Source organism: Heptranchias perlo, chromosome 4 (genome assembly GCF_035084215.1).
Source record: "Heptranchias perlo isolate sHepPer1 chromosome 4, sHepPer1.hap1, whole genome shotgun sequence".
Taxonomy (NCBI): domain Eukaryota; kingdom Metazoa; phylum Chordata; class Chondrichthyes; order Hexanchiformes; family Hexanchidae; genus Heptranchias; species Heptranchias perlo.
Window position 1 is genome coordinate 24,347,709 of NC_090328.1, and position 17,263 is coordinate 24,364,971.

Genomic DNA, 17,263 nt, shown 5'->3' on the forward strand with positions numbered 1-17,263 from the left:
TCTGTCACATTCCAATGAGAAGTGCAATCTGTTTACTACAGTGAGTTCCTTAGGTAAAATAACATTCCAAATTGTGCAGTACAAGATCTGCTTCCAGTGGATCTTATCTTTGTGTTTCTTTAACATTATTTTTTAATTTTATCCATTAAAACTGGCAGAATTTTTTTTTTACAAATGTTACATATCTGGAAATGGTACATCAGCAAATTTATAAGGGAAATGCAGTCTCAGACAGAAAATCTTCTGCTAAGCTGCCATCCGACAGTTATAAGTTAGAAACCTTTGCTTATTACAATGCTTTTCTGCAAAGTAAACAAAAATAAAAAGACCCGAGGTGAACTCACACAATCGGACTATTTTTTTTCAGAGAAACTAACTATCTTTACCTGAATCTGGTATCTGTGCTTCATTACCTTGAAGAAAGAATAAATAGCACAATGAGCAAGCTATCAGTAAGACATCACATGGAGGTATAATCTAGATATCTCACTAATGTTGACAAAAAGGTATTAACTTACCACCTTCTCAAATGTAACAGGATGCACTGAAAATGGCGACAGGACTTATTCAAAGTATAAACATCCAGGCCATTCTCAGTATTACATTATTCTTTGTTTTTATAAATTTAATCCTTTACTATTAAATGCCAAAAGCTTTATTTGCATAAGCTTGGCTCAGTTACTTCTTTAAAGGCAACTTCTTTAAAAATTAGCAATGTTCACATACGTAACAAATTAGTTTAAATTATTTGAACCAGTATCAGGTATCTCTTTCAATGTGTATTTTCCATGCCTGTGTTTAGTCAGTAGCACTCTGCCTCGGAGTCAAAAGGTCATGGGTGCAAGTCCCAGTCCAAGAATTCAGCGCATATTCCAAGTTGACACTTAAGTGCAGTACTGAGAGAGTACTGCATTGTCAAAGATGCCGTCTTTCGGATGAGATATTAAATAAAGACCCCTCAATCTGCCTCTGCGGGTGGATGTAAAAGATCCTGTGGCACTTTCTGAAGAAGAGCAGCAAGTTCTTTCGGTGTCCTGGCCAATATTCCTCCCTCAGCCATCATCACAAAAAAAAAATTCGACTGATCATTCATCTGACTTGCTGTTTGCAGGAACTTGCCCGGCTGTGTTTGCTTATGTAACAACAGTAACTACACGGCAAAATCAATTAATCACCTGTGAAATGCTTTGGGATGCCTAGAGTGTGTGAAAGGTGCTATATAAATGCAAATTATTTCTTTTAATCGCTCAACTATTGAAATAAAAAGCACACCACGTGGTACAAATGAATATCATCAGGTGGGAGGTGGAATACTGCCACTAACGTGCTACATTGGTTTTACTGTCTAGTCATTTAGGGCATTGCCCAGACTATTACGTTTCGAGAAACAAAGGCCTGCCTGTAAAGTATCAGTATGTCGTTGTGTGGTTTTGTTTCTAATATGCTCAAACTTAAATAATACTAAGTAATTGGAATGGATTGGATTTGAAATGAAATGAATGGAACCTTTCAGTGGCACTGCCACATTATATAAAATGCTGTGAATTGAATTAGGTAACTTGGAAAATCCAATTAAATAATCAATTCAAATGTGGCCTAATACAATATATATGTAGTCAGATGTGAGGACACTGCCTCGCTGTTACTGAAACATTTTGGCAGCTTGGCGGTTTTTCATTTTTACTTAGAGGTTTAGATAATTCTCATGTGGGCCTTCAGGTGAGAAATAAACGCATTGATGTATTTACTGACAAAAATAATATATTGATATGCATGTAAATATTAATGATCATTTTTATGAAGGTTGGAAGTTTTAATTTTTTAAATTATTTGAAATTATTGGTGAAAACACTATTGGTCCCAATTATTTTAAGATGGAATACAAACAGTTCACAAGTTAAAACTGCTCTCCTTACAAAACATTCTGACATCCTAGTGTGTGCCTACAAGTTTCATAGCACATATGCACTCATCTTAAACATTGTATTTCACGCTCTTGTCAAAAACACTAAAGTTTAAAGCTTTTCCAAAGCAAATTAAATTTACTCCGCATTATATACGATACAATGACTTTTTTACAGCACAGTTTATTATACTTCAAGTACAATTACCCCCTGAGGATGACAATAAAATAGTTATTGTTTTAGTTAATAATTTACAAATTGTATTCTCAGTGTGAACATAAATCATTTCATTAGCAATGTGAAACTATGAGTCACTATAGGCACTCAATGAAAACGATCAACCAATAAAATATTTACTGATATTGATCAACTCATAATTATATCACTTGCTGCAACTGAATCATCAATCAAGAGCTAGTACTAAGTCATTGCAGTCTCCAAGTCTACAGCACAGATGCAATTTGGGAAGTTTGTAACCAAATAAGATTTGATATTGGAGTTAATTGATACAACATTGTGATTAATCTCCAGGTATCTATGTAGATGATGCCATAAAGTGAAGCTCAACTGAAGTTAGCTTCTTTAAAAATTATCGACTTTCACATATGTAACAAAATAGTTCATTGTTTAAGCCACAGTTTCATGTTTCTCTTTCAATATTTATTTTCTACCTCTGTGTTCAGGCCTTCTTGAGTTAGCTGCCAGTCAACAGTGGAGAGATTGGGGAAGGAACTTACTACCAGGGTTTTACTAATGTTGCTTTGGAGTTAGATATTTAGGAGTGCAGCAGAGTGCCCAGTAAAACTTGCTTCTGTGCTTTCCTTTGTCTCCGTGGAGAATTGCCGAGCCTCTACTCCCTTTCTGGCCCAGCCAAACCAGGCATTCACCACGTGGGTAATTGTGAGGGTTATACTGTTCAGTGGCGGTGAGTTGAAGCACCATAATGTTGCCACACCATGTCCCCATCTGTTTCCATTTGTATTGGGTTGCAGATTGGTAGATTTTAGGAACTGCATACAGTAGTAGCAGGAGGGATGGTACCAAGGGTGTGTCACTTTAAATCCATCACATTCCGTCATATCAGTTAGATGCGTTCAGTCATTAATACCAATCCACACTAATGGCAGTCTATCAGATATACTTTGGAAATCTAGAGATGTCATTCTTTACGAGTGCCACGTCACCATAAATGTCCCATATCATTTTCTTCTATTTGCTTATTTATATTTATTTTGATCATTTTTTAAAAAAAACATTTGCCATTTTTTTTCCTACAATTTTCTCCCCTTTCTTTCCCTGGAACATGCTGAGTTTTGCCTGTACAGTTTTGGGGTTCAGTTCCGAGGGAGCGGGCTGCCCTCCAGTCCCTTGTCTGAGAGACTATTCTTCACAGTTTATGTAATGAGTTTGTCTGTTATTCCCCAACAGGGGGGAATCACAGTTAAGTCTAATCACTTAATATCTACATGTGCACACTTCACAGCAGGAGCCACTGTATGGCGATCAGAAGTGGAAACCTTGACTTGGGTGCTGTCACTAATTGCTCCATCCTAACTGAGGTCAGTTAATTCAGGACAGACAGGAATGGCATCCAGCATTTTGAGCAATGTATTGGAGGGTGACTGGTACAAACGTACTTCCAAAAGGAGTTATTCGATCTGCTTTAATCTGAGGGTTCAGATGGCTGTTCAAGCTTACTCCAGCTTTACTCTCATGGTCCATATTTTTTTTTAAAAATCACTTGTTCTTGGGTTGTGAGCAACACTTCTAAGGCCACATTTATTGCCTCTTGCTAGTTGCCCTGAGAAGGTGGTGGTGGGCTTGCTCCTTAAAGCACTGCAGTCCTTGTGATTATTGTGATCCAGGCGAGTGAATTGAGCCTGGTAGATGGTTGATGGACTTTGAGAGGTCAGGAGGTGAGCAACTCGTTGGAGAATACTCAATTCCTGCCCTGATCTTGCAGCCACAGTTTTGATATTGCTGGGTATAGAATCATAGAATCATAGAAGTTACAACATGGAAACAGGCCCTTCGGCCCAACATGTCCATGTCGCCCAGTTTATACCACTAAGCTAGTCCCAACTGCCTGCACTAGGCCCATATCCCTCTATACCCATCTTACCCATGTAACTGTCCAATTGCTTTTTAAAAGACAAAATTGTACCCGCCTCTACTACTGCCTCTGGCAGCTCGTTCCAGACACTCACCACCCTTTGAGTGAAAAAATTGCCCCTCTGGACCCTTTTGTATCTCTCCCCTCTCACCTTAAATCTATGCCCCCTCGTTATAGACTCCCCTACCTTTGGGAAAAGATTTTGACTATCTACCTTATCTATGCCCCTCATTATTTTATAGACTTCTATAAGATCACCCCTAAACCTCCTACTCTCCAGGGAAAAAAGTCTCAGTCTATCCAACCTCTCCCTATAAGTCAAACCATCAAGTCCCGGTAGCATCCCAGTAAATCTTTTCTGCACTCTTTCTAGTTTAATAATATCCTTTCTATAATAGGGTGACCAGAACTGTACACAGTATTCCAAGTGTGGCCTTACTAATGTCTTGTACAACTTCAACAAGACATCCCAACTCCTGTATTCAATGTTCTGACCAATGAAACGAAGCATGCTGAATGCCTTCTTCACCACCCTATCCACCTGTGACTCCACTTTCAAGGAGCTATGAACCTGTACTCCTAGATCTCTTTGTTCTATAACTCTCCCCAACGCCCTACCATTAACGGAGTAGGTCCTGGCCCGATTCGATCTACCAAAATGCATCACCTCACATTTATCTAAATTAAACTCCATCTGCCATTCATTGGCCCACCGGCCCAATTTATCAAGATCCCGTTGCAATCCTAGATAACCTTCTTCACTGTCCACAATGCCACCAATCTTGGTGTCATCTGCAAACTTACTAACCATGCCTCCTAAATTCTCATCCAAATCATTAATATAAATAACAAATAACAGCGGACCCAGCACCGATCCCTGAGGCACACCGCTGGTCACAGGCCTCCAGTTTGAAAAACAACCCTCTACAACCACCCTCTGTCTTCTGTCGTCAATCCAATTTTGTATCCAATTGGCTACCTCACCTTGGATCCCGTGAGATTTAACCTTATGTAACAACCTACCATGCGGTACCTTGTCAAAGGCTTTGCTAAAGTCCATGTAGACCACGTCTACTGCACAGCCCTCATCTATCTTCTTGGTTACCCCTTCAAAAAACTCAATCAAATTCGTGAGACATGATTTTCCTCTCACAAAACCATGCTGACTGTTCCTAATCAGTCCCTGCCTCTCCAAATACCTGTAGATCCTGTCTCTCAGAATACCCTCTAATAGTTAAGCTTCTGGTCAATGGTGACAACAACAACTTGCATTTATATAGTGCCTTTACTGTAGTAAAACGTCCCAAGGCGCTTCGCAGGAGCGACTTTCAAGCAAAATTTAAAACCAAGCCACATAAGGAGATATTAGGACAGGTGACCAAAAGCTTGGTCAAAGAGTTAGGTTTTAATGAGTGTCTTAAAGGAGGAGAGAGAGGTAGAGAGGTGGAGAGGTTTAGGGAGAGAATTCCAGAGCTTAGGGTCTAGGTAGCTGATGGCACGGCTGCCAATGGTGGAGCGATTAAAATCAGGGATGTGCAAGAGGCAAGAACTAGGAGGTTGTAGGGCGGGAGGAGGTTACAGAGATGGAGAGGGGCGAGGCCATGGAGAGATTTGAAAACAAGTATGAGAATTTTAAAATCGAGGCGTTCTCGGACCAGGAGCCAATGTAGGTCAATGAACACAGGGGTGATGGGTGAACAGGACTTGCTGAGAGTTAGGATCCGGCCGGGGGGGGGGGGGGCAAGAGAGCATTGGAATAGTCAAGTCTAGAGGTAACAAAGGCATGGGTGAGGATTTTAACAGTAGATGAGTTGAGTCAGGGGCGGAGATGGGCAATATTATGGAGGTAGAAGTAGGCGTTCCAAATTGGAAAGGGACTTGGCGATGGTGATGCAGTTGAAAGTGAAGTGAAGAGAAGTTGACTGGACTTTCTCTTGTTTGAGATGGTCTTTACCTGGCAATTATGTGACATAAATGTTACCTGCCCCTTATCAGCCCAGGCTTGAATGTTATTTAGGTCATTCAAAGGCTAGCATGGGCTGCTTAATTATGGAAGGAGTTGTGAATGGAGCTGAACACTGTAGAATTGTCAGTGAACTACCCCATTCTTGACTTTACAATGGAGAAAAGGAGATTGATGAAGTAGCTGAAGATGGTTGGGCAGAGGATGCTTCTATGATGATTTCCTGCATTTATGTCCTGAGGCTGTGATGACCGGCATCCAACAATCGTAACCATCTTCCCTGTATCATATATAAGTTTAGCCACTGGACTTCACTGACCTCAGTACTGCTAGTGAAATTGGTCCCATATTGAATCGAATGCTTCTTTGGGAATCAGGGGAAAACTCTCCAGTGGCTGAAGTCATGTCTAACACAAAGGAAGATGGTAGTGGTTGTGGAGACCAATCATCTCAGCCTTAGGACATTGCTGCAGGAGTTCCTCAGGACAGTGTCCTAGGCCCAACCATCTTCAGCTGCTTCATCAATGACCTTCCCTCCATCATAAGGTCAGAAATGGGGATGTTCGCTGATGATTGCACAGTGTTCAGTTCCATTTACAACCCCCCAGATAATGAAGCAGTCTGTGCCCGCATGCAGCAAGACCTGGACAACATTCACGCCAGACAAATGCCAGGCAATGACCATCTCCAACAAGAGAGAGTCCAACCACCTCCCCTTGACATTCAACAGCATTACCTTCGCCAAATCCCCCACCATCAACCTCCTGGGGGTCACCATTGACCAGAAACATAACTGGACCAGCCATATAAATACTGTGGCTACAAGAGCAGGTTAGAGGCTGGGTACTCTGTGGCGAGTGATGCACCTCCTGACTCCCCAAAGCCTTTCCACCATCTACAAGGCACAAGTCAGGAGTGTGATGGAATACTCTCCTCTTACCTGGATGAGTGCAGCTCCAACAACACTCAAGAAGCTCGACACCATCCAGGACAAAGCAGCCCGCTTGATTGGCACCCCATTCACCACCCTAAACATTCACTCCCTTCACCACCGGCGCACCATGGCTGCAGAGTGCACCATCTACAGGATGCATTGCAGCAACTCGTCAAGGCTTCTTCGACAGCACCTCCCAAACCCGCGACCTCTACCACCTAGAAGGACAAGAGCAGCAGGCACATGGGAACAACGCCACCTGCACGTTCCCCTCCAAGTCACACACTATCCCAACTTGGAAATATATCGCCGTTCCTTCATTGTCGCTGGGTCAAAATCCTGGAAGTCCCTACCTAACAGCACTGTGGGAGAACCTTCACCACACGGACTGCAGCGGTTCAAGGAGGCGGCTCACCACCACCTTCTCAAGGGCAATTAGGGATGGGCAATAAATGCCGGCCTTGCCAGCGACGCACACATCCCATGAATGAATTTTTAAAAAGTTACTCTCACCTCTTCTCTGGCATTCAGCTCTAATAACTCTAGGCTATCTGTTACTTCTGCTATAATAATCAATCAATCAGACATACGGGGGTGGGGAAAACTGATCCTCATTGTGCTTGTTTTCCAGGTAGAGCACCAATTTTGTAGAGAACCAATTGGAAGAAAAAAAATGGCAAATGTTAAAAATGCCTTCTATATTAATTATTAAACCAATATAAGTTTTATCAGAAGGAGGAACCCACACTAGAGAAGGGATTGTGAGGGAACGTTATATTGTGCATTGGATGTGGCTGCTTGTTTAATGAAGGACGTATATCAGAACATTTCACTGAAAGACATAACACAGATACGCAGTTTATCAGATGTGATAATCAGGGAATGCAATAATGAAATGCCTGTTCTAATTTCAGTTATGAGTGTAGTCTGAATTATTGTTTTGCCACACAGGATGTTACACTCATCATTAGAGCAGAAACATTATTATAAAGATAGGAATTACTAAATACCCTTGTGGCATGCATTTCACAGTATTATTTTGTGTACTGCCTGTAGCAAAATCATTTATAAAGTGAAAGCATTTACAGTTTAGCTGAATATAGTGGACAGAGGAAATCTCTTCCCCACGAATTATGTGAAACTGTGACCGCAGCACTAGAGAGAGCATCTCCTGATTACAGCAACTTTCATTTACATAGCACCTTTAACGAAGTAAAACGTCTGAAGACGCTTCACAGGAGCGGAATCGGACAAAAACTGATACCGAACCAAAAGAGATATCAGGAGGGGTGACTAAAAGCTTAGTCAAAGAAGTAAATTTTAAGGAGGGTCTTAAAACTGGGAGAGGTAGAGAGATATAGGGAACTCCAGAGCTTAGGGCCTAGGCGGCTGAATGCACAGTTGCCAATAGTGGGGCGAAGGGATTGGGAGATGCACAAGAGGCCAGAGTTGGAGGAACATTGAGTTCTGAAGGGTTGTAGTAAGTTACAGAGATAGGAAGGGGAGAGGCCATGGAGGGATCTGAACATGAGGATGAGAATTTTAAATGTGAGGCGTTGATGGACCAAGAACCAATGTAGGTCAGTGAGCACAAGGGTGATGGGTGAGTGGGAGATGGACTTCAGAGTTTTAGATACGTTCAAGTGTACGGAGGGTGGAATATGGGAGGCCGGCCAGGAGAGCATTGGAATAGTCGATTCTGGAGGTAACAAAAGCATGGTTGAGGGTTTTAGCAGCAGATGTGCTAAGGTAGGGGCAGAGACGGGCGATATTACGGAGATGGAAGTAAGATTATAGGGTCAGAAGCTCAGCTCAAGTTCAAATAGGATGCTGAGGCTGCAAACAATCTGGTTCAGCTTCAGACAGTGGTAGGGAGATGGAATCAGTAGTGAGGGAGCAGAGTTTGTGGCAGGAGCCAAAGGCAATGACTTTGGTAATCCCAATGTTTAACTAGAGGAAATTGAGGTTCATCCAGGACTGGATGTCAGACAATCAGGCTGACAACACAGAGGCTGTAGAGAGGTCGAGAGAGGTGGTGGTGAGGTAGAGCTGGACATAGTCAGTGCACGTGTGGAACCTGACGTCACGTCTTCAGATGATGTTACCGAGGGGCAGCGTGTAGAGGAGAAAGAGGAGGGGGCCAATGCTGGATCCTTGGGGCATTCCAGATATAACAGTGCGGGGGTGGGAAGAGAAACCATTGTCGGAGATTCCATGGCCATGATTGGATAGGTAAGAGTGGAACCAGGCAAGTGCAGTCCAACTTAGCTGGCCAATGGAGGAGAGAGGAGTTGGAGGAGGATGGTGTGGTTGACCACATCAAAGTCTGCAGCGATGCCAAGAAGGATGAGGAGGGACAGTGCATCACAGTCACAGAGGATATCATGTGACTTTTGGATAGGGTGGAGTCAGCTTGGTGCACCAACAAACTAATTTCCAGGTTCGGAGGCAGGTGTGGAGGGTGAGTGAGTCCAGGAGCTGTGTGAGGGGCAGAATATCAGTTACAGGTTTTCCTATGAGAAATGGAAAGCAGAGGAGAAATCGACCATGCACCAGCATTGGATTGATCCATCTGTCCAGCGGAGGTGAGTAGTGGCCTAAGTGACTGGAGTGCACACCAACAGGTCCAGTATATCAGCGGAGGAATGAATGGAATCAGCAGCAACGGGAAGCAGGCGGAAGGCAGCAGAGCAAAGGCAGCAGCGGTGCAGCAGAGTCCAGAGTATGATGGGAACCAGCAGGAACAGATCAGAGCTACTTCAGCATAAAGTGAAACATTCCCAGCATACGAGTAAAAAACTGAGGATGCAAGAGCAGGTCAGATACTAGAATCGAGAGGGCCAAGTCTGTAGAAAGGGCAGCGACGTTGGAGGTCACTTGACGGTCTAGATGCAGCAAAGAAATGGACTTCTATCCAGGACCTACACAGCAGCAAAATAAAGCTGAGAAACCAGCAGTTCCAACATTAACGTACAGTCAGAAGCTCAGCGGGCAAGACCAGCGAGTGGGGGATGGGCTGTAGGCTAGAAAAAGTTACCTTAAAACTTGAAGCAACTGAGTAGCAGAGCAGAGTCAGAGACTTAGTGTGCAACCAACCTACGTACACCAAGGTCCCATTGTGAGATACATGACCAGATAATTTGCTTTTGTGATACTGGTTCAGAGAGAAATGTTGGCCAGGACACTGGAAGGATTGCGCTGCTCCTCATCAAATGGGATCTTTTACGTCCACCTGAGAAGGCCGATGGGATCTGAGTTTAATGCCTCATCTGAAAAAAAAAGGCTAGGAGGACTTGGTTACATTAATGTACTTTATTGACATCCTGCAATGGAAACAGAATCTGTGGATATAATTTCTGATTCTATGCTGCTTGATTCACTCATATAATATTGATGCTTCTATGGAACATAGCACTTCTTGTAATGGGCTTAATGTCACCAGAGAAACTTCCTGTAACTACTTTTGTGACAGCTGATACATAGTATGTGGTTTTCACAAGTGCTACGATAAGCCCTTTACAGGTGAATAGCGAGAGATGACCTGTCGCCCCAGGCTCAGTCCCTGGTCAGTAACAATTTAGCTCATCTCAGCCAGAGCAGCAGTAAGGATGCAAGGATTGGACTCCGCATCCTTGGACTGGGGGACGGGGCAGAAACTATAGCCAGGGCACCTACTCCTGATCAGTAACCGCTGCTGAAAAGTGCATGTTTGTAGATGTTGGATTTAAAGAACGGGGCTAGCACCTGTTCAACCTCACTGTCAAAACTCACGTAGGAATAACAGCAATCCGGAAGGGGTAGCAGTCCCTCGTAAAATTATATTTTCAGCTTGAGTTAGCTCCTTCGTGGAAGGGGAGAATTAAAAAAAAACTATAGCCTGATGCCTTTGTTGGCTTTCAAACACTAGAAGCAGTAAAGAGCAGAAGGTCCATCCTTGACACCAGAATTTGTGAAATATCTTCCATGATTTTACCCATGCAGAGTTGGCAGAAATTACAGAGTTCAGCACACTAACTGCATGCACTGTAGGATACAGCTTAATTGAGTTCGACTACCTGGCTGTACAGCTAATGGGGAGAGTAAATGGGGTGGAAAATATGTCTGGAAAGTGCAGTTATTTGGCACTAAGTTACTGCACAATTCTTCTTTGTCATTTCGGTGACATAGTCAAGATAGATGCTAACCAAACAAATGGGAGAAAGCAGCTGAAAAGAAAAAAGAAATCTGAAGGACATCCTTCAGTGTAAAAAGCACTCCACATACATATCCATTGAAGGGGAAGGGACAGCTGAGACCATTTTAGTGACAATGTGACTTGGGGATATTGAAATGTGACCAAAGATAAGTCCAGACATTTACTGTTTTGTGGAACTGCGCTACAACATGCGCTAAAATACTCGCACAGCAGCCCATCCAATGGAGCAGCAGGCTCAGTCATGAGGGCCAGAGCCCGTTAGCAGTACTAAGCAGCTGTTTACTTTGTAATTTTGGTATGCAGCGGAGGTTACAAGAAACAGCAGGCTCGATAACTAGACAATGGAAGGGTTTCCTTCCAACAGTTCACAGCAGGGATAGCCAAACCTTTCCACTTCCCACTGGTGTAGCAGGCAGGGGGGAAAATAGCAGAAAGGATTCAAGGCTGCCTCTTGAACCCATAAAAAGTGGAAGGATACAAGTAGGAAGAAGATGTCAGACCTGAAGAAGCTTGCTTAGGTGAGGGAGAAATGTTGTTGTGCATGACAAGTACCTGCCACAAATAGATAAAAAAAGTCTGTTCTGAGAATCTTTGAATGCTGTTCTGCTGAACCATGCTAACACGCAAGGGATTAACTATTAAAGTATAGGCATGTAAGAACCAGGGCAATGAATGCTTAGCATGATCTGTACAGGAAAAATTAAGTGAACAAGTGCATATGCCAACCAAACATGCAACAACAATTCTTTAAAGCAGTTCACACAAAGAATCCTTGAAAATCTACCTAGTGGGGTGATGCCATGATTAGTCAACAACTCCATTATCATTACATCATGCATCTACCAGGATGGTAGAAGGCGAACTAGATGGACCTTGGTCTTTTTCCTTCTAGCAATTCCTATGTCCTTGTAGCACGCAGTATCCCCATGAAATTGCATGACATTGCCAAGGCTCTATGCATTTGCAGTTCATCAATACTAATTTACTGCTTGCAGGACATGATGACAGATAATGGCAAGAGCACTGGGAGTCCAGAGCAGTTCAAGTCCCTGACCCCATTTGAGGTCAACCTTGGAATAGTCAAGTGTAGAGGTAGCAAAGGCATGAATGAGAGTTTCAGCAGCAGATGAGCTGAGGCAGGGACGGAAGCACGTGTTGTTATGGAGGTGGAAGTAGGCGGTCTTGGTGATGAAATGGATATGTGAATATATATATATATATATATATATTTTATTTATTTATATATATATATATATATATATATATATATATATATAAATAAATAAAATATACTGGCAATAATTACCTTTGTACGCTTTAAGCACATCTTCATTGCTATGGTACACGCAAGCCACTTCCTCTAAACAGTTATTTGGCATGATACAAAAACTATGCGCTAACTGGGCAATATTCTGGATATCGAATATTACTGGTCTCTAACACATGAATAGCACAGGCAATCAGAGCATAATTTCCAGGCATTACTTTCTTGTAAACTGCACTTCAGTCAATGCTGTAGTAAAGAAACCTCACTAGGCATGGCTCCAGCTACATATTAAAATCCTTAATATTTCAGGTGCAAGCAACAGTCTTGATGCAGTTACATGGTTTTGCTCTTATTAGCTGTTGTTTTAAGAAATGTGCATTTTAGAACATTATCAGTTGGAATAGACCTTAATGTCTCTTTGTGTGGCTTGCAGAAGTACAGTTAAATATATGTCTGATCCAAGCATAATTCCAAGCACCATTACATAGAATTCCTGATCCAGCAGAACACAGAACTGTATAAGCCTGAATCAAGCATAAAGCCTTGCTCAATTACTTGTGTTTTCATTGCTCAGCATGCTGGTAATATTTACTGAAGCCCATGCTAGTCATCCCTTGCACACCTAACCATTCTTTGTAAAGTTCCTATTTTGTATAATGTGGTGTTTTATTAGATTCAGTTGCAACATGCGTGATTAAATGGACTGAGGTATACCACTTTTTTTTTCTCCCTTTATAAGCTTTCTATAAAAATTCTGATGCAAGCATCAAACGAAATGGCAAATAGTTGAGAGTTTCTTAGGATTCAGCTGCACTTGTTACCTAGCGGTCATTCTTTTAAAGCAAACTGACTGACACAACAAAACAGCTATTTGCCGGGAGTCTGCGTTAAGCTTTGACTGTAATTAGTTTTTGATGGGGAGATGCACTTAACTAAATTAAATACTGCAAGCTGTCCAGGACTGGCTTTATTGGATCTATTCATGAGGGCATCAGTTTGAACCAGTTTCATCTTTGAAGAAATGTTTCCCCTATTTAAAAAAAAAGCACACAACTGCAAAGAGACAGAATGTCCCTTTTACATCTACATTTTTGAACCACATCATGGGTTGCCAACTCTGGTCAGACATATTCATGGAGATTTCATCACATGACCTCCCGTCTCAAACTACCCTGCCCAGTCAAACAGCCTTTCTCTCCATCTCCAATATTTTTATAACTAATAAACGAAAATGTTCCAAGAAAATGAAAAAAACACACAGGGGTAGAGATTGGTATGCAATGAGCCCATTTTTCGGGTGTAAATCTGGCACACTGCTTTAGCTATACAAAACCCTGGTTAGACCGCACCTGGAGTACTGTGAGCAGTTCTGGGCACCGCACCTTCGGAAGGACATATTGGCCTTGGAGGGAGTGCAGCATAGGTTTACTAGAATGATACCTGGACTTCAAGGGTTAAGTTACGAGGAGAGATTACACAAATTTGGGTTGTATTCTCTGAAGTTCAGAAGGTTAAGGGGTGATCTGATCAAAGTTTATAAGATAGTAAAGGGAACAGATAGGGTGGATAGAAAGAAACTATTTCCGCTGGTTGGGGATTTTAGGAGTAGGGGGCACAGTCTAAAAATTAGAGCCAGACCTTTCAGGAGCGAGATTAGAAAACATTTCTACACACAAAGGGTTGTAGAAGTTTGGAACTCTCTTCCGCAAATGGCAATTGATACTAGCTCAACTGCTAAATTTAAATCTGAGATAGATAGCTTTTTGGCAACCAAAGGTATTAAGGGATATGGGCCAAAGGCAGGTATATGGAGTTAGATCAAAGATCAGCCATGATCTTATCAAATGGCGGAGCAGGCACGAGGGGCTGAATGGCCGACTCCTGTTCCTATATACCAATTTAGCAGTGGCTTGGCCTGCATCCAATCTGGCCTACTGCTAAATTTATCGGGCCCAGTGGAAGGGGTTGTGGGAGCATGTTCCTTCAAACCTGAAACTGGCTCAAATTCATGACCTCAAATAGATCCAGAAGAGCCAAACCTGGATTGTATGTCAGAGGGCGCAGCTGGGAAATTGCTAAGCTTCTCCAGGAAATTCACTCAGTCCGCCTCCTGATGGTGGAAAGAGAACCTAAGTTTGCTGAGAACAGGCACAGGTTCTATTATAGGCCTTCCAAAGGCCCCAAAATGCAAGAGGGAGCTGGTGATCGATCTGAAAGTGGATCACTTACCCGCCAGAGATGGCCCAACAGCTCTGTGGGGAGTCGCAGAGTCGGGCCTGCCCTGTGACTGAGGAGGCCTTTCCCGGGCTTTCTGTGCTGGGTCAGATCAGCATGGTGCTGCTGTAGCTTTCTGGGCCTCTGTCAGAGCAGTAGCCGCTTCTGCGCCTTTACAGGTGCCAGTGGCCCGCTCCAAGTATGTTAGCGACCTATGCCTGCAATTTGGAACTGGGTTTACAACAGACTCCAAGGGTAGTCAGGATTTTCACCGTGCCGCACTTCTGCCAGTGGAGTGAGCCTCCCGCAATTTAGAAAAATATAAATACTCATCTGAAGTTTGCGTGCTGAGATTTATGTTCTTATGCTTTTCATATTTAGAAGAGTTTTTTTAAAAAATGAAATGACCAACAATGAAAATATAGTATTCTGGAGATACAGGAAACACAGGAATAAATCCCCTTTAATTCTTGATGTTAACGATGTTGCAAATATTATCACACGTTTCATATTTATCCAAGCTGAGCAGAAGCACTCTAGTATTTTTGTTAATGTGTAAGTGTTAGTGTTAATACCTGCGACCAGCAACAAGTTGGGAGAACTTTGCACTCTCTTCACAGAGGCTAATTTAACAGATGTAGCAGCACGTTTGCGAGCATAGCCACCGCTGTCTGAAAACACAGAACCACATAGATGCAGAGCATACACATCAGGCAGAGCATATTGTGAGCAAGCAAGTGCAACATTCAGTGGTAGAATATTTCAACTAAACCAAACTATGCACATCATTCACATGCAGGTAACCTGCTCAGATTAAAATATCATACAGTCAAATCAATAGAATACAAATCTGAGAGGAGCACATTTTTACCAATTCCCAATTTTAGACATGCCACCACTTTCAGCCCAGCGAAGCAATAGGAGAACCAAGATGCAGTGCGATGCATGTGGCGGGGGGGGGGGGGGGGGCGGGAGGAAAGAGAAAGAGGGGTGGTGGGGGAAGGGAAAGGGAAGCTAGGCTGGGAGCAGAGAGGAAGGTATTCCCCATAATTAAAAGCCTGCATCCCAGAATTTGAACCCATGGGAAGGGATGATGACACATAGTAGCAAACTACTATGTCACTGAGTGTCACGTGCCTGCAATTTCACAGCTGAGCTCAGCCACCCTGTTGTGGGGAAGGGCCAGGTGAGACTCAAATGCTTTTTTTTTTAAAAAAGAGAGGGGAAATCGTTGCACAGCCTGTCAGCCAGCTCCGACACTCCTCGGAGTAGCTGGTGATAGAGCAGCATTGAGAGTAGGCCGGATGCTCTAGTGAGGGATTTGAAAGCTGAGCGAGGGAAAAACAGGCAGAGAATAAACAAGATATCATATGATCTTATTAATACTAACACACAAAAATGACGGGTAGGAAAAAACCATCTGGTTCATCGAGCCTACCCCATACAGTCATGATGCCTGAAGCATCTTGGTTAGACACCCCAGCCACCAGAAGTGCAATGCACTTTAATAATACCATGATGGTCACTGTTTGTTTCAAGAGGTTTACCTTGGACCATGTTTTCTGAGTCAGTCTGTGAAACTCATTTTGCCCAGTAATTTGAGAAATGACATATGGCAAGTGTTGCATGCTTAGGAGGAATAGGTGACTTTGGACCTATGATTTCCAAAGCTTTTCACCACTGGGGATTTTCCTCACCTCATGCCTGGGTCTGTTATAGACCAATTGATAGAGATTGATTGCCATGATTATCAACAACTCCATTATTGTTGTATCATGCAACTACCAGAATGGTAGAAGGAGAACTAGATGGACCTTGGCCTTTTATCATTCATAGGAACATAGGAATTGCTGATCATTGAAATTATGGGTTTAGTTTAGAGAAACATTAGAAGTGTGTGGGACGCATAGGTGTAGGCACAAAAATAGGAGCATTAGCATGTTTTTGATATGTTAAATGATACAGGCCCCTAGTCACAAAACATTTGCAGATGGAACTTTCCAAAAATTGTTTTTGTTCATTCACTTAATATACTTTTATCAGTATCACTTTTAAGTTCACTTGGGAGCATTCTGCTACACATTAGTATGTAAGTGGTATTCACTAAGTTCTACAGATCTGATTAATGGCATTCAGCAGACAATTGAATTTCAAGAGTTTTAAATTATGCACAACCACTATGAAAGCCACACAGCATTGCTGCCAATTTGGTCTTTTTATAGCTGATGCAGAAGAGACAATAAAGTAGGAGATGCCATAGATACCAATGAGAGAAGGTGAGTTTGCCAATTTCTTACATGAGCAGAATGATTGGAAGAGCCAAATAGAATTGGAGGAACCAAGTTATGAAATCTGTGGGGTAGGGAGTCAAACCTAGTTCTGCCTGAATAGGCAAAAAAAAGTCTCACCACTGCATTAATTCTTTGCTTTAGTCATTTCAGATATCTGGTAGAGGGACTAGAGGGAAGGTGTAACATTTATGCCACAAAAGCAGTTTTAGGCAATCGCTGCTCTTGATAGGAAAGAGGATGTAATATTTGATCCTACACGACAGCACCACCAACATAAGCTCAACCAAATCATAAATTAACTCTTTACAAAAAATAAGATCTGCCACAAATGTACATGTAACCTTCCTTCTCCAGATTTGAAATCATTTCCCAAGGCCCTCAG

General features: G+C 42.5%; 1 protein-coding gene across 1 annotated transcript in view; it reads right to left on the bottom strand.

Annotated features, from left to right (window-relative positions):
* sorbs2b (sorbin and SH3 domain containing 2b) overlaps nucleotides 1-17,263 on the bottom strand; it is a 259,709-nt gene that overhangs the window by 149,635 nt on the left and 92,811 nt on the right. Inside the window, exons 3-4 of the mRNA XM_067982104.1 lie at nucleotides 15,166-15,261; nucleotides 387-413 (exon numbers count right to left, since the gene is read on the bottom strand). Coding sequence (XP_067838205.1) covers nucleotides 387-413; nucleotides 15,166-15,261 — 123 coding nt within the window. The remainder of the gene's footprint in view (nucleotides 1-386; nucleotides 414-15,165; nucleotides 15,262-17,263) is intronic.